The sequence below is a fragment of the Juglans microcarpa x Juglans regia genome, chromosome 2D (assembly GCF_004785595.1).
Source record: "Juglans microcarpa x Juglans regia isolate MS1-56 chromosome 2D, Jm3101_v1.0, whole genome shotgun sequence".
Lineage (NCBI taxonomy): Eukaryota > Viridiplantae > Streptophyta > Magnoliopsida > Fagales > Juglandaceae > Juglans > Juglans microcarpa x Juglans regia.
Window position 1 is genome coordinate 13,161,804 of NC_054596.1, and position 26,239 is coordinate 13,188,042.

The 26,239-nt window shown below is 33.3% G+C and overlaps 3 protein-coding genes and 1 non-coding gene across 4 annotated transcripts; 3 read left to right on the top strand and 1 right to left on the bottom strand.

The window, feature by feature from the left end:
• Positions 1-4,397: 4,397 nt before the first annotated feature.
• LOC121250124 (probable cinnamyl alcohol dehydrogenase 9) lies at positions 4,398-10,731 on the top strand. Its single transcript, XM_041149067.1, has 5 exons — positions 4,398-4,561; positions 5,363-5,476; positions 8,930-9,443; positions 9,776-9,929; positions 10,347-10,731. Exons 1-5 carry the CDS (start codon positions 4,464-4,466, stop codon positions 10,544-10,546), a joined length of 1,080 nt encoding a protein of 359 aa, XP_041005001.1. The 5' UTR covers positions 4,398-4,463; the 3' UTR covers positions 10,547-10,731.
• Positions 10,732-16,620: 5,889 nt separating this feature from the next.
• On the top strand, positions 16,621-17,825 carry LOC121250383 (citrate-binding protein-like). The gene is made up of 2 exons (XM_041149508.1): positions 16,621-17,074; positions 17,361-17,825. Exons 1-2 carry the CDS (start codon positions 16,790-16,792, stop codon positions 17,748-17,750), a joined length of 675 nt encoding a protein of 224 aa, XP_041005442.1. The 5' UTR covers positions 16,621-16,789; the 3' UTR covers positions 17,751-17,825.
• A 2,128-nt stretch (positions 17,826-19,953) lies between these two features.
• TRNAI-AAU lies at positions 19,954-20,027 on the bottom strand. Its single transcript has one exon. It is a non-coding gene; the product is annotated as a tRNA-Ile (tRNA).
• A 901-nt stretch (positions 20,028-20,928) lies between these two features.
• Positions 20,929-25,194, top strand: LOC121250940 (WD repeat domain-containing protein 83). The gene is made up of 8 exons (XM_041150204.1): positions 20,929-21,219; positions 22,128-22,230; positions 22,517-22,624; positions 22,722-22,831; positions 23,114-23,221; positions 23,288-23,333; positions 23,591-23,722; positions 24,746-25,194. Exons 1-8 carry the CDS (start codon positions 21,008-21,010, stop codon positions 24,827-24,829), a joined length of 903 nt encoding a protein of 300 aa, XP_041006138.1. The 5' UTR covers positions 20,929-21,007; the 3' UTR covers positions 24,830-25,194.
• The last annotated feature ends 1,045 nt before the right edge of the window (positions 25,195-26,239 follow it).

Genomic DNA, 26,239 nt, shown 5'->3' on the forward strand with positions numbered 1-26,239 from the left:
TAAAGAGAAATAAATTGTGCGCCTAAAAATTATCATAACAAATCACATGGGATTGTACCAGTCTAGAGTCAGTGGAGGGGCATTTTTTAGCATTTTTGGGGGACGTACTCTCTATCCGTCTAATAAATATTCTTTATTTCGAAGGACCACCTCCAAGAAAATCAGTAGCTATTCAACCAAATTTAATACATGGATCCATGCATTTAATAGAGATTTATGTGGAACCTCTGACTCCGAGACTTTTAAGTTTGATCGCCGACTTTTCTCTTAGATTAAACAGTTTTCTGCACGAGTCATTACCTACTCATTGTGTACTGTTCATTTATTTTTATTTTTTCTATTTCTTTCGTGTTTCCGTTTCAGTATTTTGTAATTGTTTTATTTTTCTATTTTGTTATTTTTTGTTGACCCGAGTGAGGTTTGGGCCTTTGGATCAGACGTAATCCGGGATAAGAGTCTTTCGAGAATGGTGGGCGATGCTACAGCTGGGTTGTTATGGTCCGTGCGTGAGCTGGGTGCTCGTTCCATCAGGGCTCAAGATGACAATATTTGCGGTAGGCGTGACGTCCGGGATCTCATTAGTGCTTGTGGTCTTGTAGTTGTTAATGTGTTTATTTGTAGTTGTGTGTTAGTTTAGTTTTTAATAAAATAGGAATAGGCTATTAGATTTGATGTTCATGTGTTAGTTTAGTTTTTAATAAAATAGGAATAGGCTATTGGATTTGATGTTCATACCAGTGTCTCGTACTCATCTTCACTGAGAAGATAGAGAGGGCCTTTAAGTTCTGTTTTACAGAGCGCTTTCTATGTTATGAGAGAGTTTGTTTAGAAGTTAAGATAATATCCGTCACAAAAGAATTTGTGTGTGGGGAAGCTCCAGATCTAATGCGTAGTTTGGCTTATAGACTGAATTTTTCATGTATTGGATTTTTTTTGTATTGATAAGTCACATTTGTAACTTCGGTTCATTAATGAAATGAGTATGTTTCCATAAAAAAAAAATACAAATTAAATGAAGTATATTTTCATAAGCCGGTGTAGATTTTTGGAGGTATGTTTTTTTTTTTTTTTTTTATGTATGTATGCATATTTTTATATTTTGATGCAAAAATTACAGACTTTAAGAAAATATAGAAACTGTTTTTTCATACTTTTAAAAAAAAAACTCAATAATTTCAGATGAGGTTAGAAGAGAATTTTCATATTTTTGAAACTTTTCAAGAAGTTTTTAAATTTTTTGGGGAATTATTTTTTAACAAGTTTTCTTTAATATGAGATCATAAGCTGTGTGGCAATGATAGATTAACGATAATATTTTCCGAAAAAAGAGTATAATGAGTAATGCAGCGATTAATGATAAGAGTAATGTGTAGTCAGAAGTATCCATAAATGGTGCTGTAATTATAGGTTTGGTAATTCAAGTCTCAACCACCTCCCTTAAATGCTTCTGATATTGTCAAATGCCTGGCAATAACAGATATTTCTTTTGGGTCGCGTTTATTTTTCATAATTTTTTTTAATTCATCTTATATTATTTCATCTAATTAATATAATTTTTTCAAATTTTTACATAAAATAAAATAAACAATTCAAATTTTTTAAATTTTAAAATAAAAATAATATTAAAAAATATATTTTAATAATATTTTATTCAATTTTTAATTTTAATCTCAGCTCATCTTATCTACGAAAATAAGCGATGCCTTAGATTACTTTTAGATTTTAGATTTTTCTTTTAGAAGTATTCATATAACTTTTAGATTTTTATTTAATATCCAATAATAATAATTATAATTTAATATTTTACATAATAAAATGAAAATAAAATAAGAGTGTGGTTTACCGCTTTACTTTTCATATAAAAAATTATTTTAGTTGCTTTCTATTTTTGGGTTTTAACTTCCAAGAATATTCTTCAAGCATCTTTACTTTTTTTTTTTTTTTTTGAAATCAGCATCTTTACTAAATAGAGAGTTTATAAAGATCTTATAAAAAAAAAGAGATTCTATAGAAATTTTTACTCATTTGAAATGATGCAACAATTGATAATAGAATTGGTACGAGGTCAAGATTTGACATTAAAAATTTAAAAAATAAATAAATAAATAACAACAACAACAAAAAATCAATAGTACTTTTAATTGAGAAACAGGATATGGTATTATGATTGTCCATGCGAGTTTGATCTTATCTTTTTTTTTTTTTTTTCCTCGACAAGTTAAGTATTTATAAATAAACAAACGGATATAAGATACAAATTCGGTGGAGGTGGGAGTCTCTTATAATCTTCCTAAAGCCAACACACATTACAACACGAAAATAACAAAACAAAGTGGGTGATCGAAGCTAAAAGATTGACTCTCACCCAAATCTCATGAGGGGAGACCTCTTGGTGACGGTTTTTAAATAGTCTGATAAACAGACTATAAAACTGTAGCTAGAAGCCGCAGTACATAGGGGTGTGTTGCAACGTGTTGGTCTGAATTGACTGGAAGGAACTATCACATCTACTTTTACTTGATCCTTGATTAGGAAAAGCGAGAATATAGTGTAACAACCAAAAACTCTGTCAAATCGCCAGCGAGGGGGTGTTACTGGCGGTGGCGGCCCGTGTAGGCCACGCGCCACAGTTGGAGTGAAAAGAACAGTCGAATCTGGAAGATCCGAAGTTGAAGATCTCGAAACTGCCGTGCATGATGGCAGAGTGTTCTCCAAGGCACGACGATGCGTGAGTTTGATCTTATATGTTTATACTTTATCCTCTCTCTCATTTTAAGTTGTTGAATTTTGATATATTATACGCAAAAACTAATATTTTTTGGGTATAGGGCGTGGATTTATCTCATGGTATTGTTACTTTTTTATTCTGAATTTTATTATTTCAATTGTACAATATGATATGTCATACTTTAAATTATTATTTTTGTTTAAATAATTAATTTATTAAATTACTTAAAATGTGTATCATAGTTGATGTGACTGAAGAATTGCTTTATCAAAATTAACATTAAAATGATTATATATACGTGTATATGTATATGTGTGTAAGGACTTATATGAATGGATAATCTTAAGTAGTCTGACTATTTTTTTTATTTGAGATATATTATTTTCAAGTTGATATGTAGAATGTACTATTTACATCACTTAAATGGTAAGATTTAATTTATAATATTTAAATTTTAAAATTTATATTTCAAATTAAATTATTTTATGTAAACATTTTATTAAATATACTTAAAAATAAAATTTTTAAAATTTTATAATTGAAATTCAGCAGTTTGTCCGAGTACCAACACCCTTAACTGTTCCTAAATGCATTTAAAAAAAAAAAAAAAAAAAAACTGTTCCTAAATGCGTGGTAAGGCTGGGTAGCAATGAGCCTTAAAAACCACATTAATATTTCCAACTGTCACCACACTCCCCACCAATGCAGATCAAGACTGATAGACCCTAATTAATTCTCTCTGTCGTGTGTTTTTTGTCGGACTGCATTCACAAATCGGCTCAAAATAAGACACAAAAGTCAGTTTACTGAACCAAATAATCAGACAAGAAATTACAAAAAAAAAAAAAAAAAAAGGAGTTTCCAAATTGATATCAATATTATCATGCAAAAAAAAAGATATCAATATTAAGATTGTATTTGGATATTAAATTAAGTTAAATTTTATATGAATAATAATAAGTTAAGATGATAGAGTAAGTTTTATGGTATCCATCTAATATGAATTTAAATATATTTTGATATTAAAATAAATTTAGATATATTTATGAAAAATTGAAAAAAATTATAAGTTTCACATGTAAAAAGATTTTAAATTAAGATGAGTTTAATAATTTGAGAATTGAATATTTAGATATTAAAATTAATTTAAAATTAGATAAAATTGAGTTAAACTCGTATGAATTTAACAACCAAACGAGATCTAAAAAAAGAAAAATCACCACTTTCTCTCTACTGGGAAATTCACAACTTAGCAGGTAAATGAAGTCCCACAATAGCCTGTTCGGATTTTAGAGTTAAATAATCCCATCTCATCTATTTTATTTAATTTTAACTAAAAATTTTAATATTATTTACAAATTATGTCAACTAATCCAAACGGGCTTAAAGCGTACTTCATGCGTCTAAACAAAGCCAAATCCTCGGTTAGATTCTTCCCAACCCTGTTCATTTTCTGGATTTACCACTCCATCCAGCAGTGTGTAATTACCCACACAAAAATAATAATAATTATTAGATAATTTCAAGTATGGGTACGTAATATTTCTATGTTTTGTACGAATGATTTTAATAATATTCCATTTTGAGAATCATAGCAGGTTGTTATTAGTTTGGAGTTTATAATTTTTTTCTTCTCGCAATAATTATATTAAAATAAAAAGAATTAGAATTTTCTGGACTATTCCCTTTGCTTATTTATAGGTAAGCTCAGTGCCATCTCGACAGTATTGAGAGAATGGCAAAATCGCCAGAAGAAGAACACCCACAAAAGGTTTTTGGTTGGGCTGCCAGAGATTCTTCTGGGGTTCTTTCTCCTTTTCATTTCTCCAGAAGGTTAAAGGCTTTCTTCTTCTTCTTCTTCTTCTTCTTCTTCGTTATTATTTCATTTTTCATTTCTCGTTCGTTTACCAATGAAGCGTAAAAGAAAAGGAAAAACAAGTGGATATTTCATCTTCGGCCATAAGATATTCTAGCTTTCCTGGAACTCTAACCATTTGCCATTCATGACATGTTCATGCGTGTCTACGTACGTATTTGGATTTGGGTATATATTATTTTGCGGGAAATGCCCTTTGCATGCCTTTGATTTGTCATAAAAAAAAATATTAATAGAATAAGGTGATATATCTGCCTCACCATCAAAAGAATGGGTTACACAGTATTATATTATTGATTTGCTAAAGTGTATGACCTTTTGCTGATTCTGTGCTATTGTTGGCGGATAACTTAGTTTTTGGCATATTTATCTTTCGATCTGGTCCCAAACATGAATTAGGTAGGAGCTGTATTGTAATTTGTGGTCCAACGGCTTCGAAGAAATAAATAAATAAAGTACAGAGCGAATAAAACAAATGAAAAAATTTAATTACGTGAATAACCCTTGTTTTTTTGAAAAATGACAAGCTCCTCTCTGAATAATCGATGTTCTTGGGAATAGTGAGATTTTTTTTTTTTTTTTTTTTTCCTATGATCTTACAAACGGATCAGGATTCTGGGCTTCTACCCGAAAATCGTGGTAACAAAATCTCTCTACTAACGCTTCTTAGTAGTTTTGTGATGGATAAGATCAGATGGACTGAGTGGTAATGCTTGTATTACTATTTACTTAAGCTGTTGCTTATTATACTTTGGCAGGGAAAATGGTGAAGAGGATGTCACGATAAAGATACTTTACTGCGGGGTTTGCCACTCTGACTTGCATACTGTGAAGAATGATTGGGGGTTCACAAGGTTTCCTGTTGTTCCCGGGTATGATTCTTATCTCACGAAAAGCTGTGAATTTTGTAAAGATATTTGCGAATTAACAATGCGGGGGACGCGGTGTATGTTACTTTCCAGTATGCTTGACCATGGTAGAAAAGAGTTATGCTATATACAGTCATTATTGATGTGACTGTTATGGTATGTGTGACAAAATTTTCAGGATAAATATACTTTCAAATCTCAAATTATAAGAAATTTGTACTTTGCACAAATACTAGCACTACTGACACATTGTGAGAGCACATTGGCTTAGCCAAATGCCAGTGCATCCAAATTTATGGTTTTTTTATCTCTTAAATTTGCTGCTTTGGAGTAGTCATAACTTACTAGCTCGACATTTGAGCTACAGTATATGTAAACGCATCTCCATCTTTGAAGTAATACTATTCATAGCTATTCCAATAATTTAGGTTGAGGAAAAATAATAGTTAGGAAACAATAATTTAAGTAAAAATTTAATTATTAATTAACATATGGTTAGTGGAGTTACAAAAAATGAAAAAAAATAAAAAAATTATTATTAAAAAAATAATATTTTATTGATATTATGACTAATCTAATATGGAGTTATGGCTTGAATGGTATTGGATTTATGGAAAACATGTACTTTTAGCTAAATTTTAGAGATGACTTTGATGAAACCAATGCTATTGCTCTCCGAATTACCAAAACCAATTCTGACCGTCAAAATTGTGTCACTGTCACATATTTTTCTCTCATCACAATGGCCTTAATTCAATTAGGGTGCAAGGTACCATTTCTTCTTTTTTATAGTTTAAAGGTGCAATGTCTCTGTTTTGGTTATTTGGTGTGTAAAGTGTACAACTCCTAATAGTTTGAATGTTTCCAAATTTTTAGTACCACCAATATGTCTTAGAAAAGGGTAAATCAGCTAGTACCATAAAGATGTTCAAGTCCTCTTGTTGTAATGCTCCAACAGAGGCCCTTGCTACAATTGAGACATACTCTGAAAGGATTAGCAAATGGTACAATTGGAGTCCCTTGGATTCATTATAAAGAATAAGAATTTCTCCCTCCCAGGCAATGTGGAATCTCATTCACCACATATACTCACTCATCATGGGCATCACGCATGTAATAGTAAATTTCCCTTCGGTATAGGTTGGTATCCTTTTTTTTTATAGGTAGAAGGTAACAAAGAGTGTTGGCGTCTGGAAACAACCTTGTCTATGTGCTTGTACTTTTTCTTTGTCTAGGCTTCCTTCCCCCCACTCAAAAAAAAAAAAAAAAAAAAAAAAGAGTATGTTGCATTCAGTTGCAACTCTTTTAATCATGTAATAATGCCACTTCCCATATTGGGATGCTAGGCAGAACACCTGGCATTACTCCAGGCGTTATGCCTGAAGTTATGACCGTAACGTAGGCTGGCCTTTAAGGCCAGCCAACGGTTTCCATTCCTGCCATAGCTATCCTTGAATCTTTTGAGTCTCTCCATATTGTTCTGTTAGTAAAACTCTTACGCCGTGGGCATCTTGAGTGTGTCTCTAGATTTATCTACGTAGCACACACACCGGGTGAAGGTGAACTCTGAGGTTTTAACACTAGATTCACTTGTGGAACAACTACACAAATTATCCTTGAGGTATTTCTTCTGCTGTGTTTATTTACATAAAATCTAACAAATCCAAAAAATTCTTGTGTTACAATCCAACCTATTGTCTATTAGCAGAATAATAGATGTGTACTAATCAATAGTTGCTTAGATTCAATGCTAATATCGTAAAGTTTTAAAACCCCCTCCCAGAAATGTCTACATGGTTTCTGTTAAGGAAATTTGTTGGAAGTTACATTTTCAAATCGTGATTAGCCAACCTATCTATCATTTTCTTGTAAGCCACTTGTAAATCGCTTGATTAGAGTTCTTATTGTTGTCAAGGCCTCCTTCAAACAGAGCATAAGAGACTTTTGATATCTCACAAGAGTAAAACCCAGAACCTTATTCTTTTGCTGAAATGAAATGTTCCTGGAAAGTAGCACTAGGCTAATGCCCATTTTATGCAGAACGCAATGTGATTCTTGCCATCAACTTCCACTATCATGCATCAACCAATCCAGAAAAGCAAAACTTTAAGTTATTTCTCTTGGATTGCCTGCTGAAACCCTTTCTTCAGTTGTCTAACTGTGTCTTGGTCTGTTTAGTTCCTTATGATTTGCTGGAATATATATGCTTCACTGCTTGGAAGTATATCTTTGAGGTCTGTATGTATAACCCTGAGCTGGTTTGAAGGTAGAAAACACATTTAAAAAACCGTTTTGACCGTATATCAAATTGCCTAAGCCCCTTTTGTGCACTAGTAGCACTATTGCTTGTGGATATTTAAGTTCTTAATGCTCTAGACTTGAGACTCTGGTACTTGATAGAACTGCTGTAAGGTCTATATAGGTGTCTGCAGACTCTTGTTTTGAATAAGCTAGTGGTACTGCTTGCATGTGTTGCTCTATGCATCTGGAAATTTTTTCATTTGGAAAATTATTGGAACATGTTCTCTGCTACTTGAGAAATCCTGTAGACGCTTTGGAGGTTAGAGTGCTAAGGTTTGAGGTTGGATATTTGTCAACCTGTGTATTTGACAATTTGATTCAAAGCTTGACAACTGACAGCATTTGAGAGGTAGTTCTTTTTGCTCAAGGATTTCGTGTGGAGGATATTCCCTGATCATCAATATATATATATATATATATATATATCTGTGTATAAATGTATGTATGTCAATAGTTGTCTGTGATTAAATGTTACCATTGGCTACTTAGGTTATATTTACTGTGATTTGTTACAGTTTTGCACCCGAGTTATTTCAGTTTTACCTTCAGTTTCTTTTTTAGTTGTCAATCCCTTGCATGAAACCGTCTTCAGTATCACTATTTTTCATTTCCTTTATCTCCAAATAACTGGAACCCATCAGGTATCATATACCAGACGATGTTTTCCCCTGATTTTTGTACTAAGCCAACTATAACTGAGGGAATGTTCTATGTATATGCATAGATAAAAAATGGAAAAGATTCTTTTTCGACCCTATTGTTTGATGGACATGTATGATCTATTGTTCTTCCCAAATAGTTAATTTAAACTAGGAATGGATCACATACTTTCCCATTATTTCAGTCAAAATATCATTTGGATGCCATATGTCCTACTCAATTCAACCCAAAAAAGCTATTACTCTACTTAATTGGATTTGGCATATTTATCCAGTACCCATTATATGGCTCTCTTGAATGCGAAGTCTTGAAAGTGAATCAGTTGCTTTTGCTCCATGGTGTTGCTGTTTTTTTTAGAGTTGGCTAAGCTATCTGATTGAACATTTGTATCTTTGGAATTATGTTTTGTTTGCTATTGAGAGCCATCTTGATGGAGTTAATAGAAGAAACATGTTGGAACTTATATAGATGATGTAGGTGATTGTTATTTTGCAGGCATGAAATTGTTGGTGTTGTGACCAAAACTGGGAAGAATGTGAAGAAATTCAAAGTGGGTGACCGAGTTGGAGTTGGGGTCCTAGTGGGCTCCTGCAAGAAATGTGACAGTTGCCAACAGGACTTGGAAAATTACTGTCCTCAAGTGATATTTACCTATAACTCCCTTTATCATGATGGGACAAGAACTTATGGTGGTTATTCTGATGCTGTGGTTGTTGAGGAACGCTATGTGCTCCGCTTTCCTGATAATTTACCCCCTGATGCTGGTGCTCCACTTCTGTGTGCTGGGATCACAGTATACAGCCCTATGAAATATTATGGAATGACTGAGCCTGGCAAGCATTTGGGTGTTGCAGGACTTGGTGGGCTTGGTCATGTTGCGGTGAAATTTGGTAAGGCCTTTGGGTTGAGAGTTACTGTCATTAGTACTTCCCCAAAAAAAGAGGATGAAGCAATCAACAGACTTGGGGCTGATGCTTTTCTTGTTTCTACTGACCCTGCAAAACTGAAGGTACATGTAGCTTGAAGACAGTTATGGAAATGAAAATATATCTAGGTTCTTTTAAATTTGGATCAAGAGGAACGGCTACCCCCTTGATTGAGAGTAACGGCTACACAAGGGGGTAGCCCAACATTGATGGAGGTGGTGAATGATCCCAGTTTTCACGTATTTAGATCAAGTGTTGCTATAACTTAGGGCGGCTTTTAAAATTAGTCTGCAAATTGATGTGAACATGATAATCTCATTGTTCCACAATAATCGGCGTATCAGAAACAAGTTTCATGGAAATCAGTTAGTCTAAGACTCTAAATACCCTGATATTTTGTGCTTCCACTTTGCAGGCGGCTATGGGTACTATGGATTACATCATTGACACTGTGTCTGCAGTTCACCCTCTGGCTCCGCTTCTTGGTCTACTGAAGGTGAATGGGAAGCTAGTCACTCTCGGTTTGCCTGAGAAGCCCCTAGAGCTGCCTATCTTTCCTTTAGTTTTGGGTAAGCCACAATAAGCCTTCTTTGCAGAGCACTAATGGGTCTAAAAAAAAAACAATGAGAATCCAAATGCGCACTGGGTCCTGGTTTTAGATTAAAAAAAAAAAAAACCATTTTTAGATGCTATCTAGTAAAGAGAAAATAAAAGTGACGTTGGATTTCTAGATCTACACATATATACCTGTGTCATTTGATTTTGATTTAGTCCTTACTATTTCAATTCCTCTTAATTTAATGAATTAGAGTCTTTTTTTAAGATATGATTGATCATAGATAGTGCATGTAGTCATTCAAGGGGAAGCCTTTTGTAGGAGTTTGGTGGGTCCTCTTCACCAATGACGACTTCAAAATGGATCATTCCTTATTTTGGATTAACCCTACCTTAGTTCAATACAATTTCTAACTATGTTATACTTACAGGGCGTAAACTTGTTGGAGGAAGTGATGTAGGGGGGATGAAAGAGACACAAGAGATGCTAGATTTCTGTGCAGAGCATGGTATTGCTTCAGACATTGAGCTGATCAGAATGGAAGATGTCAACAAGGCGATGGAAAGGCTTGCCAAATCTGATGTGAGGTACCGATTTGTTATTGATGTGGCAAACTCCTTGTCGCAGTAGATTAGTCGGTGTGCCTTGGCTGCTAGACACCCTTGAACTGAGGTGTGAATATCAGAATAAGTTTCGGATCTGTGATCTAATGGTACTTTGAGGGCAAAACATATAGAATACTATTGAGTTGGACATGTAGCATCCGCCGTTGAACTTTTTCTATGCTATATGGCATCTATTCCCCTTTCCGCATTAACATTCTATGTTTTGCTGTTAATCTACAACGTTTACCATAACTGCTAGTGGCCTGCTTTGATCTTTCATATTTTATAGCCACTGTCTAACAGCTGAGTGTTGTTAACCACCGTTCCATACTCAAAACATCTGATGCCATTAATTTAATGCACTGGCTTTTGATCATCGCATATCCTGATGATTGGTAACCAAGGTGGCAAAAGCGTAGTGGTTGTAGGAGGGAATGACGCTGATGGTAGATACTCTTGACTGCTAATATTCTCGATTGTAGCTGGGGGGGGAAAGGGAGGGGACATGCTTTCATAAATGCTTGAAGTGAAAATTCGAAACATCTCGATCCTGGAAAACCTTGTATCTCCAACCTCAATTTTCCTCTGGATTGTAAGAGTCGGGTATTGGGAAAATTTATAGTGCTTTCCGGCCAGATAATACTTCTATTTTGTTGGATGACAAGCAGTACTCGTGGTTGCATATATTTTCATGTCTGATGGTACGACTGTAAATTTGTAACACGCCCCATTTCCGTAAGAGAACTAATGCAAGCGATGGACAATTAGGTTGTTTTGGTTTCTAAACTTTAGTTCAGTCTAATTTTAAATTGAATTTAATATAAAAATATCTAATTCTTAAATTATTAAATTCATCTTAATTCAAAATATTTTTACGCATGAGATCTGTAATTCTTTTCAACTTAAAATATTTTTATACGTGAAATTTATAATTTTTTTTTTTCAATTTTTTATAAAAGTATTAAATTCATTTTAAAATTTAAACACATTTTAAATTTAGTTTAGATGAGTTTTACATAACTTTTTCTATTACTCAACTTAATATTATTCATAAAGAACTGAGCTCAATTATGTGAGATTATTTAAACTAAATTTAAAATGTGTTTTAATGTTAAGATGAGTTTAGTACTTTTTATGAAAATTTAAAAAAAAGTTGTGAGTCTTACATATAAAGATGTGTTAAGTTGAAAAAAGTTATGAATCTTACGTGTAATGAGGTTTTGAGTTAAAATGAGTTTATTAATTTGAGAATTAGATATTTAGATGTTAGACTCAACTTAAAATTAGATTGAATTCAGTTGAGCTTAGCTAAGCTCAACAATCAAACGAAGTCTTAGGCTTTGACTACTAGAAGATGTCGAGGCATTATCAATTTTGAAGATTAGGTCTTTTGGTTATGCAATTCAAATAAGATAAGATAAGATGTTTTATTGAAAGTTAAATAAAATATTATTATAATATTATTTTTATTTTTTAATTTAAAAAAAATTAAATTATTTATTATATTTTACGTGAAAGTTTAAAAAAATTATAATAATTATATAAAATGTGATAAGATAATTTAATTTTACGTAATTAAACCTGTACTAATTTTCTCATTTAGCTTAACGAGCACTTCTTCCCAGTCGCAAAGGGAGCCGGACTAGCACTTTTAAGATTTTAGAATAATTTCTAAGAAACAGTCAATATATATATATATATATATATATATACACATACTAGTAAAGGGTAAACACGTGCATTGCACCCGTGCCCTGTAGTAAAAATATGAAAAATATTTTTAAAAATAAGAATTTGCTATAAAAATATGTAATAATAAAAAATAGATTAATATATATAATTATGAAATGTAATAGTTTTGTCTATATTTTAAGATTTTCTCATTTATCATATAAATATCATATATATTATCTGTACAATATCCATAACTATAACATAAGAATTCTTTTAAACACATTTACAGCTATACAATTTTTTACTACAGATCCAAAAGTGACTATTGGAATTGATGTGCAATCGTCATACGTTTCTAAATAAACTTGATATCTAAAAATAGTAAATAAATTATTATTTATTGATATTAGCAATTAATATATTCTAATTATAATGTAAAAAATTTTAACTCTAGAATATGAGAAAAAATATTTACTTTGATTGTGAAGTCTATTTTTTTGCAATTATAACATAAAACGTTCTCTTTTTTTTCATATTTAGTTGTTTTGTTGCAATCTTTATGACATGTAATAAAATGGTTGATGTAATAAAATTTAAGTATATGCACAGTCTAAAATCTAAAACACAAATACGGGATTTATCAAAATATTGTTCGAAAGTAAGTACGACAAAATATCTTAAGTTTTGAGCTTTAGGGGCTGTTTGAATTCAAAGCCCACATCAACTCATCTCAACTCATATCATCTTCATCATCACAACTTTTTCAAATTCTCACACAAATATAATAAATAATTCAACTTTTTCAAATCTCAAAACAACTTTCTCAAATTTTCACACAAAATATAATAAATAATTCAATTTTTTCAAATTCAAAAACAATAATAATATTAAAAAATAATATTCTAAAAATATTTTATTCTACTATTCACAAATCATATCAACTCATCTCTGAATCCAAACCACTCCTTACACTTTTCTCTAGATTCCAATTTTTATTTCAATTGTGACAACGCTTGAAATTCTCTATATTGTCGAGAATCTCTTTGATAGCTTGGTTAATTGTCTCAAGGCGTTCCAAGATGGAGGGCTTGGGCGAGTTTAAAACCATTTTAGACACAATTCTTTCTAGAGAAGTTACTGTCATTTTGTATTTTTCCATTGAAATTTTCTAATCCTGTTATAACTTTTACCATTCCGGATGAGGAATGGTAGTGAAAACTATCACATTGAGATTTCGAGAAATTTTAATAAGTAAAAAAATAATATACCACAAATATCATATAGTCATATAAAAGTAAACACAAATAAATGTATGGACACATGCATGACATAAAACTTTGAGTGTATGCACTATGGACTTTTCTTATAAAAATAATATTTCTCATCTTCTTTTTAAACCACTTTTTTTGCAACTATAAATGGGTAGATTTATGTCTATATTTTTAGAATTTTTTTTATTGTTTACAATACATATTATACACATGATGTGCATAATATTTATAACTATAATACAACGACTTACAAGAACCAAATGACAACTTTAAGATGTATGCGATCGACTTTTATAATTTTTTAGTATCATAACCTCGATATCAAAGTAGCTATATATATATATATATATAAAGTAGGAAAAGAAATCAATTAATTCCAAATAAGAATTTCATATAGATTATATTCAATGAACCAAATGAGATATTACACTTTAGAATAGAACAAACTTATTAAAAGAAATTAAAACGATGAGAGAAGAAGATATTCATACAACAAATATATAATGTTAACAATTTATTTTAGTTATAGTTGTATTTATATAAATACAAAAAAAATTGAATAATATTTTCTCAGATGATATAAAAGAGAACATACTAGAAAGTAAAAGACAAGTAAAAGAGCAATGGAAATTGAGGAGATTGACAAGAACCAGCTTGAAGAACAGTAAATGAAGAACAAAAGTAGCAAATGTGTAAAAAAAAAAAAATAGAAAAATAAACAAGAAAAATGTATGGTTATAATTCTTAAATAGAACATATGTTATTATTATTAATAGTCATGCTGTTTTGTTTTATTATTGTCATGCTCGATGTGGATTCCATTTTATTTTATTTAAACCTTTGTGGTGTAGTGGATTGTGTGCAGTGGATTGAGAAGAAGAAGAGATGAAGAAAATGTAAAATGTATTAATAATTCTGAATAGCTTTCCATTACCAAGTAGTGGGTGCCACGCTACTTGGATGTGCTAACAGAACAACCGAAATAATAAGTAAATGAAGATGAAATGAAATGTAAAGTAAATGCAATTACAATGAAATGAAATGTGTCTTCCAGAGGACCAGAAGCTTTAGCACTTTAAAGTGTTGGCGTGATCGTGTCCTTTGATTTCATCAACGGTGTATGACTTCTTTTGACTTGTTCCTTCTCACTTGTCGCCCTTTAGGTTTCTGTGTTCATTCATTTGTCTCAATCTTTCCTCTCTTCTAACATTTTCTTCTGGACTCTTCTTCTCCACCCTCTCTTTTTCTTGTTCTCTCTTCTCCATCGTAGCACTACAGAGCTCTAATTCATCCTCTCAGGCAGATCAACAGCAAGAAAACCTCACCATTTTGCCTATCATCAGTTCATTTCTTTCATCTCTCTCTTTCTACCTCTCTAGAACAGAAGATATTTATTTCGTCTTCATGTCTTTATCTTTACTTTTTCGTTAGTCTATAGGGTTTTCTTTTTGAAATTGTTTTATTTTTCTGCTTTTTGTACATTGTTGGTGTTTTGTACATACGGATAGCAATCGATGTAAAATTTTTTTGAAGTTGGTCCATCTCTGATTTCTTTTTTTCTATAGTTCTGAATAGATCTTTATATATTTGAAGACTTGGTATTCAGATCTGGGTGGGTTTTTTTTCCCCCTTACAGATCTTCAGATCCAACTCAATGCTCATTTTTTTTCCTCTTAATTTTTTTTTCTTCATACAGATCCCAGTTGGTGTAACTTTTTAATGAAGTCCATTAAATATTCTTTTCCTTTTATAAATCTGAACAAGTCTTCATATACTTGAAGTCATCGTGTTCAGATCTGAGTGATGTCAATTTTTTTTTCACTTATTCCTTCATCTAGGAATTTTTTTCTTCCATCGTGTATTTGTAGGTAAATCAATGCGAAAGTGATTTTTTTTTCTCTGATTGTCGAAGTTTTTATATTTAAGTTTAACTCGGAGCCCCTTTTTTTCTTTGTTTTCTTTGTTGTATGTTTTTCTGTAAGTGAAGTTTTTTTTTTCAAGTGGGTTTATTTCTGTGATTTATGTTTTGTGTTTTCTGGTTCTCTGTCTCTTTAATCTCTGTTTCTCTCCGAACAGATGCTCACAAATTTGAAGAGATCATTTTCAGATCTATTTTTTATTTATTTTTTCCAGAAGGCAGTGGAAAACAGAAGAAAAACAAAAAATAAAGATAGAATGGGAAAAAAAATATAAGAACAGGGGCAATTCTGGTAAAAAAATATTGGATGACCGAAATTGAAAGATAGAATGGAAAAATAAATATAAAAACAGGGGCAATCCTGAAAAAGAAAAGTATTTGACGATTGAAATTGAAAGACAGAAATGGAAAATGAATAGAAAAGTAAAGGTAAAATTGGAACAAATAGTGGACAACAGCTGCTTATTGACACTTATTATATATAAGATATATTTCTTATTGCATGTAAGAAATTGTTAATAATTTTAATACATGAATTTTGCATGACTTGAAAGAGTCTAACCGGCCGGAGCGCCAACTTAGTCAATGTCAACACTTTCATCGTATTTGAGATTATTTTTACTACCACTTATCAATCGTCATTCAAAAAACAGGTTTCAGATTTTTCCTTTTTTTTTTTTTTTTTAAAATGAGCGTACGAGATTTATACATTTTAAATCTATATATAATTTTCTAATTAAATGTGTATACATTCTTTTGCATTTAAGAATAGTTTAGATTCAGAGATAAATTAAGATGAATTAAGATGGTTTGTTAATAGTAGAATAAAAGTTAAATTATTTATTATATTTTATATGAAAATTTGAAAAAGTTATTTTAAGATTTGAAAAAATTGAATTATTTATTATATTTTATGTGAAAATTTAAAAAAAATTATAATGATGAGATGAAATAAATTAAAATGAGTTGAGGTGAATTTCTAATACAAACGAAATCTTATTTTATAATTTTGGAAGGAGGAAAACAAGCAACTTTTGAGTTTATACGCGGATATGATCGTGGTGTGTGGCCTGCAATTAATGACTAATTAAGCAGATGCCCCAGCCTCACACAAGTGTGAGAATGACAGGCACAGAGAGAAACAATGCAACTCTCCTTTACAAATTCATTGCTCCATGGTTTGAGGGACACGTACGACCGGATCATATATATATATATATATATATATATATATATTAGTGGTGTTTGTTCTTCTTTAAATACGAACTTCTTTGCAGGATATTCCAGCTTAAAGCTGGCTAGTGCACATGCTTCAAAAAATTTATATATACATCCCATAACAACACATCCCTATACTCACCTGCTCCCGTCTCTTTATTTCCTTTGATCTTCTTCGCTCGAAAGAATGACTTCTTCCTTCCAATGTCTAGCCTATCTCTACTTGAGCTTTCTTTCCTTCATTCTTATACCCAAAACCTTTGCTTGGGATTGGGGACCTGTGGATACCACGGAAGGCTTCGTTTCTCTCCCTCTAGATCAATCTCACTATCACATTCAGAGACCCTATGATGTGCCTGAAGACCAGCGTTATAGCTTCATCAATGGAATTCACAAGTGTTGGGTTTACTCTACAGACAAGCCTCACACTCGTACGAGTCAAACCAAACCCCGAACAGAGATTGCCATACACGTAAGTACTCATGATCATACCAAATCCTATCTTTAATGAGTAATGATACCCAGGCCACTCTCTCTTTTACTATCATCTTGATTCTATCATCCCATCATATTGTTGTGATGATGAATTATTCATCTATAACATCAATTTACATTAAAAAAAATATATATATATTGGTATTTGAACTCTTAATTTGATGAATATAATGGGTTCCACAATAAGTAATAAGTACTTACAAATCAAGTTTATAAATATATAGCATGTATAGCTCCTAATATTATGCAAACTATTTTCTCAGGACTACGGTTATTCATCAGGAGTTTGGCAGTTTGAAGGATATGGATATGTGCCAAACGGGACATCAGGCGTGTGCATCATGCAAGTATTTGGAGCAAGTCCCCCTCACGCCACGACGCTAATGATTAGAGTGTATAATGGTTCGCTCATGTACTATAAGGGTCCAGTCCTTGTACCAAACATTTATGATAGGTGGTTTCGACTGAATGTCATCCACAATGTTGATGCCGCAAAAGTGAAAGTTTATGTTGATGGGCATCTCAAATTGGTGGCAGAAGGCCGTGGAGGAAACTCTCATGCCTTCAAATGTGGTGTCTACGCGCAAAATGACGACTCCCTTTGTATGGAGTCTCGTTGGAAAGGCATCAAAGTATTAAGAAAATGTGACTGATCATGAGTTTGGTGTACGTGAGACTCTTGTATTTGAACCGATTATTAATGAGTTGTCTTAAGGAGCAAGACTAAATTATTAACTCATTAAATATTAGGTCCTTGCTGCCAATACATATAATTTCATGCCCCTACTCTCTCTCTCTCTCTCTCTCTCTCTCACATTTACAAGCATATAATGTTAACGACTCAACCATTGATCCAAAAACTCTAAAACTATTGGATACTAATTTGGTTAAACATTTAACCAACCTCATGATCATAATATTCCACCACGCTTCCGAATCCGACGTCCATGACGACCCACTCTATCGATACTAATCTGGAGATAACTCTTTTCTTTTTGGTGATTTCACTTATCTATTAGTATTTAATGACTTAACACCATACATATACATAGCACCAAGACATTTTAATCCAACTTATAGGTTGCCCCCTCCGTGACTTGAACTTGTGACGTGGTCCCTGCTCTGATACCAATTGTTAAATACTCAATCATTGATCCAAAAGTCCTAAGACTATTGGATACTAATTTGATTAAACGTTTAACCCTCAGGATCATAATATATAATATACTATATATATATATATATATATATATATATGTATGGCGTTGCAAATTAGCCTTCTAGAACTTGATGTCGTTCCCGTGATGCATGTAACCTATTCGTGTGAAAATTAGATTATCGCATTAATTAAGAGATGAGGTTGTCGAATTATCAATCACAAGTGTAAGGGGATTTTCCCCCCTCTATCCCAGCAGGCCTAAGAATGGCAATTAAGGAAACTAGTTGCAAAAGCCAAACCTAGAACAAGCAGAGTCTCCCACCCAGCCCATGGGTAGGCTCCTCTAAACGCAATCTACATGAAGGAACGTGCTGCAAGGGATGGGACTCACCGACCTGGAGACCTCTCGAATAGTGTCCAGCTTTTGAGTGATTGTCCTTGTAATGGGCGTAATGTACGAGAGGACCCTCAATCCTCTGACAGGAAGGGGGCATCAATGGACCACCAAGGACGCTAGCAGGGTGGGAAAAATTGGAGAACCACGCTGCATAATGGCATCACTACCCGAACTACACGCCACATTAATGACGCTATCGCAAAGTCACGCCGCATTAAATGACTCTGAGGAACAATACAAAAGACACGGACTCTATGGGAGCAGACATGATCTGTCCCCCCAGACTTATGATATAAATAGCAAGTCTCAGATACGAAAAAATTCTCTGATTCCTAGATTCTCTCACTTATTTACAAACTTTCAAGATAATTTACTGACTTTAGTATCGGAAACTTTTTGGCCCCAAGGCTGCCCTCTCTCAGTTGCCTTCTTTCCTATCTTTTGCAAACCCAAGTTATGAAAACCTGGATTGTCGAAAAATGACCTAAAGACATGCGAAATGCGACGCTAACAAGAAATATGCCAATAGATTAATTAATACTAGAATATAGATTTGGTCACGATAAATTAGGACGAGGCTCCGTGACCATAATTGATCCAAGAACCTACGTACATTAAGAAATGCGAAAACACATCTAATATTATAGTGTACCCAAAAAATGGATGATGACAAAATAGTTGTTAGGTGGTTATAAATATATAGATAATGCTGGTCGGCGAATTGCTAGTGTAAAATTTTTTTATTTTTTATTTTAAATTTTTTTAACATCTTCAATTATTAAAATATATATACACATCATTTTCTTAACTATTAAGAAATATAAAATAATAAAATAAAACATTCATTGTCATTTTCATATATATATAATTATTTTCTTGTCGTTTAATGCCACTTGGTATGAGAAAGTACACCAACCTTTTCTTTTATTCATTTGATTATTTTTATTTTATAATTTCTCATTTAAGTGTGATTTAGATAATGAATTAAAATGAGATGAGTTGATATAAAAATTAAATAAAATGTTATTATAATATTATTTTTTAATATTATTATTATTTAAAAATTTAAAAATATTGAATTATTTATTATATTTTATATAAACATTTAAAAATATTATAATGATGATATAAAACTCTATCACTATTATTACTATTAGCTGTTAATTACTTTATTAACCTGACGTACGAGCATGACTGTATGGACGAAGTATGAGGAATTGATTTTTTTCAGATAAAAAAATCTACATTCTAGCTCTAGGCCGGCCCAGAGTAGTTTAGACAAACAAAAGGTAAAAAGAAATGGCCCATGCAGGTCTCGAACCTGCGACCTTCGCGTTATTAGCACGACGCTCTAACCAGCTGAGCTAATAGGCCCGTTGACAACAAGCTGCTTAAAATAAATTTTAATCATAAATTTGGCGGAATGGCAGCCATCAATGAGATTTGGAAGTTCGAGACGGCAGTCAATACATTGTGCGCGTGTGTCCTATATATACAGCATTGTCGTTGAAAATATAAGATGAGTAATACTATTGCAACTATAGATCATACCGTGTATAGGAAAACTTGAACATACGAGAGGGAAAACATCATATTCATGGCATGCAGACCTACGAACGGTGGATAAGCTTATAAGTTCATCATGCTTCCCAAACACTTCCCATGCAAGTAATACGTACGTATAAGTTTATCATGCTTTATTTGACTTATGCACATGAGTCCATGACTTCTGCAATGGTGGCAAATTAAAGTTGTCTCAGACGGTAGTGTCATATTTGAGTTTTAGGAAGTTGATGGGTGGTAGGCTCCATGTTTCATTGCTTAGGATTTTTTGGGTTTGAGATCAAGCTTGTGCATGTTCTTGTGTTGTTCGGGTGATTTGGGTGGCTAGTCCTATATAATGATGATGAGATTGTTTGGTTCTTGTTGGCTTAATTACAAAATACTCACATGCATGCAGTGTCAATGGTTACGATTGTAAAGATTTAGAATGAGTATATTTAGTTTCGAGAGAGAAAAAGAAGAGAGAACTCTTACCGTTGTAACTTGAAATAAAAGTATAAAATAAAAAAACATATGATTGAGCTACAGTAACAGATCATATATAAATTATAATCTAAGGAGGCGAAGCACTGTAACTCAAAGTTAAATTTATTTAGACTTACCTAATCTTTTTTTTGACTTTGAGCTAGGATGCGTAATCCAATGCTCTAGTGGGTTAGAAGAAAACGAAAACGACACCGTCGTTTGCTTGCTCCAGAAATCAGGGAACTCGGGCCCCGAAGTCCAAATAGCTTCAACGATATGGTATAGGATTCCCCGCGGCGCACGATAGCAGAGTCAGAAAAGGAAGAATGAGCGCGATTGATGTTCTGCCAGGGAAGGAGGCAAACGTGCTGAGGGGGCACGAGGGTGCAGTTTTAGCGGCCAGGTTCAACAGCGACGGCAACTACTGCCTCAGTTGCGGCAAAGATCGCACCATTCGCCTCTGGAACCCCCACCGTGGGATCCACATCAAGACCTACAAATCCCACGGTCGTGAAGTCCGCGACGTCCATGTCACCCCGTACCATTTTCCTCTCTCTCTCTATTTCTCTCTTTGTATTAGAGATTATTGCTTGCTTTCGCACTTGTGCTTGCAATTTTATTTCATTTCGAGGAATTGGGGGTTTTAGTGATGTTTCTTAGACTTTACTTTTGATACTAGGGAAGAGTACCTTGATTATTTCATCACTGCCTTTGCTACCAGCCTTTTACCCTTTAATTTGTCTTTAAGTTTGATACAAACACGAACTTTTGAAACTCCAAGTCCCATTTCTGTCTCTGTAATAAACCAGCTTTACCTCACATGCTCCTTGATTAAAACATTCTTTGGTCATGAGATTCACTTGTGCTTTTTTTTATGTTATGTGAAAAAAAAGTACTTGGTGTTTTAGTTCTATTTTTCAACTTAATATAAGGTGATAACATGGTATAGAAGAAGTTTCAAGTTCTCCCTTGATACAAGGAATATCTTGTAAGGTAAAGTTTTCAAATTTTTATCTACTGTCGAACAAAAATCATAATTAGCTTGTATATTTGTATACGTCCTGTACCATAAGAATCTTTGATCTGATGAACATCCAACTTATAATGCTGCACGCAGATAGTTATTTGGAACTTTAATTGAAAAGACTAACTCTGGTAAAAAAATTAGGTGAATTGGGATCAGTTAGGTAATTTTTGACTTGTGACTCTTTTTACCTATCCAAGAAAAAAAAATTTTGACTTGTGATCCTTAAGTCATTGCAAACTGGGAACTGAGTTAAATCTAGGAAAAGAATATACCGGGTGGGCTAAAAACCAAAGACTATCATTTGAAACATAAGCCTTGGTAGCTGTGTCTTTATGGCATTTCTTTTCCTTCTCGGAACAGTTAGTTTGAGGGCCTGATAGCTTTCACCTCATTTGGCTAATAATGGGTTATTATATTAGGGACAATTCGAAGCTTTGTTCTTGTGGTGGTGACCGACAAATCTTTTATTGGGATGTATCAACAGGCCGTGTAATTCGAAAATTCCGTGGCCATGATGGAGAGGTATGGTTTCTTTACAGATGGAAATTTCATTTCTTATCATTGTCTGTTTATGAATTGAATTCTTAATTCTTAGGTGAGGTTATGGATCTTGTCAAACCAACATTGTTATCTAGACCTGGCAATGACATATACATTGACAATATCTCATGTGAAGATGCTGGAAGATGTTTTTTCTTTGTTCAAATGTCTTCCTTTGTTTCCTATTTTTGTCGTCCTTGCAAATCATATAATTTTTTGGAATTTATTTAACTATCTGTCCTTTCTTTTTCTTTTTTTCTTTTGTCAGGTCAATGCTGTAAAGTTCAATGAGTATTCTTCTGTCGTAGTCTCAGCAGGGTATGATCGATCATTGCGTGCTTGGGACTGTAGATCGCACAGCAACGAGCCAATTCAGGTTTACTCTATTTTTTGTTAATCAAGTACATCTCTGTGGGTACCCTTTTATCAGTTTATAATAGCTTATCTTTTCAAAAATGCTGTTTTGTTTGCAGATTATTGACACATTTTTAGACAGCGTAATGTCTGTTTGTTTAACAAAAACTGAAATTATTGGAGGAAGTGTTGATGGGACTGTTCGAACATTTGACATGCGCATTGGTAGGTATGTAGTACTCTAGTGGAAAGCTTGTAAAATCCACATGTCGATGTTATAGAAATATCTTAGACATTCAAGAGATTGTTCGTATTTCTTACCTTTTTTCTGTGAACAAATTGAGTTATACCTTTTGTTTTACCCTTTTGTGACCTTTTGTGCTACATTGAATTCTCTCTTTTTTTCTCTAACTTTCCTAAAGGTTGGTACGCATTACTTGCTGGAAAGTATCCCATTTTAGATCATCCACTTCTTCTAATGATGATGTTCTTTTTCTGCCTTATAATATAGAGAATTATCAGACAACTTGGGTCAACCAGTCAACTGTATTGCAATGTCAAATGATGGTAACTGCATATTAGCCAGTTGCTTAGATTCTACATTCCGTCTTCTGGACAGGTAAATTCTTCTACTTTTATTGATATTTACTATAGTTCTCTGCCCTTACTAGCTTTCTTATGGCAGATCTACTGGTGAACTCTTGCAAGAATATAAAGGCCATACTTGTAAGGTTAGCCTGTAGATTCTTTGTTCTTGTGTTTTCTACGTAGTGTCTCTCTGAAATTATATAATTCAGAAATGTAGTCATCTTTATAAGATTACTGTTATCAATGATGGTTACATACAAGTTATATATTATTTGCTTACTTTTATGTGCGCCAACAAGAAACAAGTCTATTTAATTCTCACACATGTTGAAGCATCTTCTACCTATGTTTGAAATCTGTAACAAGCTTTGCAAGTCTATATTTTTCATTCTCATATCAGTCCTACAAACTGGACTGCTGCCTCACCAACAATGATGCCCATATAACTGGTGGATCTGAGGATGGCTTCATTTATTTCTGGGATCTGGTGGATGCATCAGTGGTTTCAAGTTTCCAAGCGCATTCGTCAGTGGTAAACTCCTCCTGGATGTGTACTTGGGCTATGCCTTCTCTTCTTATGAATAAAACGTCTTGATTACCTATCAAAGAAAAAAGATCCTCCTGGATGTGCTTATAGTATATAGATGTGCTTATAGTATATATTGTTATGTCTGTGATGTTTAATGTGTTGAAGTATTAGTCTAATGTTAAACATGATTCAAAAATTTAAATCTTGTATGGTAGCATAAAAAACTCACAATAATGAACGAATCTTTTGTAAATCATGTCAGATAAGACACCAAAATGTGTCATAATCACTAGTTTCCACAATGTTGAATTTTTTGCTTTGAGTATTGTTGTCTTTAGTCATGTTTGCAGTTGGCTTAAATATCATTGAGACTCTTATCCATAGGCATTTTCCCAAAAGGAGTACCCAGCTCCCTGGATAGCTTGTCAATTCTTTGCTTATATCAAAATTGAGAAATCAGATGCAGTTTTTTGGAATACCAGGACCAAGTATAATCACTGGTGTATGCGAAAAACAAATGATGTGCTCATCTCTATTTCCCATTTGTTGTAGCAATTTTTTTTTTCTGGAGTTCTTAGGTGCATCCTTTGACTGGAACTAAAAACACACTAATGTTGTCTAGGAAGACACTTTCACAAAAACAAAATGAATCTCATAAATATAGGGAGATTTGCTTCAAGTATCTCCTGTTTTGTAGTTCTCAATGGCTCATATCGTTTTTTCGCCTGAATTTGGTTGTGTTATTGTTGATAAACTAGATTTTAGTTTGACAACACCTTAGGAAAACCTCCTTCAAAACTGTTAGCTGTATTGTGCTTTATGATTGGTTCTATGTCAACCTCCATGGGAACAAAATGATGCAGGGTGCAATTATGTTTTATTAGCCAATAGTCATGCAGAAGGTCAACACTAGATTTGTTTGATTTGTGGGTCGAAAGCAGTTTGTCGTGTATGATATCTCCCTTGAATAATATACTTTTTGGGGATTATATTGGCAACTTAATGCATATGGATTTCACTATGCAGGTGACAAGTGTGAGTTACCATCCAAAGGACAACTGTATGATAACTGCCTCTGTTGACGGCACCATTCGTGTTTGGAAGACATGAGAACGAAAGCGATTAAACTCCCTCCATCCTCAGCTTGCGCCAGCCATTTGAGTTTGACAACTTTCACCTGCAAATTAGTTTTCCAGAAAAAAGTCTCCATATCAGAGTGATTTGTTGAAGTTCCATTACAGGCTCCCAACATTCCGAAATCCCCTGGCTACAAGTCATCAATTAATGATAAATTTTAATTCTTATGGCCGGAATGAATTCTCTGCTTTGCGTTTTATGTCGTGTGCTGTGTGAAATCTTAGTAAATCCATTGATGTAAGCAGAGATGGCAGGTTTTTTTTTAGAGAATTTTTATTTATAAACGTTGTAATTTAATTAACACCTACAATTCATATATATATTTATTTTATAACTCATTTTACATTCAACTAATATAATTGAGCTGCTTCATTAAAATTAATTTCAACAGGTATTAATTGAATTTGCCCGATCGATCTGCAAATAATAATAACTTAATAGACTGATTTTACATACAGTTCCGGGAGATATTTTGTTCTCCCCAATAAATGGGTAAGAGCACTGGCATTGGCTTGAACTTTGAGCTACAGTAATTTCATCTGGTTTTTATATTTTGCAAATATATTTCATATATTTTAATAATATTTGATAAAAAAATATTAACACATCAACTTTACTCAGGCTGTTATGCTGCATTGGCACAAATTAGACGTTTTTCTTTCTCTGATGCCAATAACTAGGGGTGAGCACCGACTGACCCGATTAGTGTTTAGGACTGTCCCGACCCATCACCAAGAACAAATAAGATGGCCTGACCCAATCCGACTCGAGTTTGATGAGTAATAACACATTTATTCTCAAGAGATCGAGATACAAACGAAATTGATATGAGATCGAGTTTGAAAGAGATACAAGGACACAAACGTAGAGAGAGCGAAAGTGAGAGGAACTAATAGAGGAAGTCGAAACGAAACAGTAACCTCAACCGTAACAGAGTGGGAGAGCTCGCCATGGTTGTAGCTGCATTCAACGACATCGCTGTGTGGATCCTACTGGCTATAGTTGTGGCACTCGCGGGTGACGGTGATAGTGGTGGCCACAAGAGCCCCTAATATCAATTTGGGTTCTCCACTCAGGTGCTGCGTTTGTTGCTTTCATGTTGGTTTTCATCAGACCCGCAATGAAATAGGCATTTTTTGCAAAGCATCCGATATGGGTTTTATGGGGATTCCTAGATGGTGCTTGGACCGAGCTCCTCACGGTTGATGCAAGCAAGCTCTGCTTTTCTTCTTCAATTTAATCATTGGTTTGTTCATGTAGTTTATAAGGTTTGGTTTTTTCTGTGATGAGATGCTCTATTTTGTTCTTTTTGCTTTTTCAAATTGGCATAAGACTAAGGATTTTCCTTGTGGTTGAACAATGGATCAAGTATAACATGCTCCA

Coding starts and splice junctions, on each gene's coding strand:
- LOC121250124 (XM_041149067.1), top strand. CDS start 4,464: ATGGCAAAATCGCCAGAAGAAGAACACCCACAAAAGGTTTTTGGTTGG. Junction 4,562..5,362: donor CCTTTTCATTTCTCCAGAAG/GTTAAAGGCTTT, acceptor ATACTTTGGCAG/GGAAAATGGTGAAGAGGATG. Junction 5,477..8,929: donor AGGTTTCCTGTTGTTCCCGG/GTATGATTCTTA, acceptor GTTATTTTGCAG/GCATGAAATTGTTGGTGTTG.
- LOC121250383 (XM_041149508.1), top strand. CDS start 16,790: ATGACTTCTTCCTTCCAATGTCTAGCCTATCTCTACTTGAGCTTTCTT. Junction 17,075..17,360: donor GAACAGAGATTGCCATACAC/GTAAGTACTCAT, acceptor CTATTTTCTCAG/GACTACGGTTATTCATCAGG.
- LOC121250940 (XM_041150204.1), top strand. CDS start 21,008: ATGAGCGCGATTGATGTTCTGCCAGGGAAGGAGGCAAACGTGCTGAGG. Junction 23,222..23,287: donor ACATTCCGTCTTCTGGACAG/GTAAATTCTTCT, acceptor TTCTTATGGCAG/ATCTACTGGTGAACTCTTGC. Junction 23,334..23,590: donor ATAAAGGCCATACTTGTAAG/GTTAGCCTGTAG, acceptor TTCTCATATCAG/TCCTACAAACTGGACTGCTG.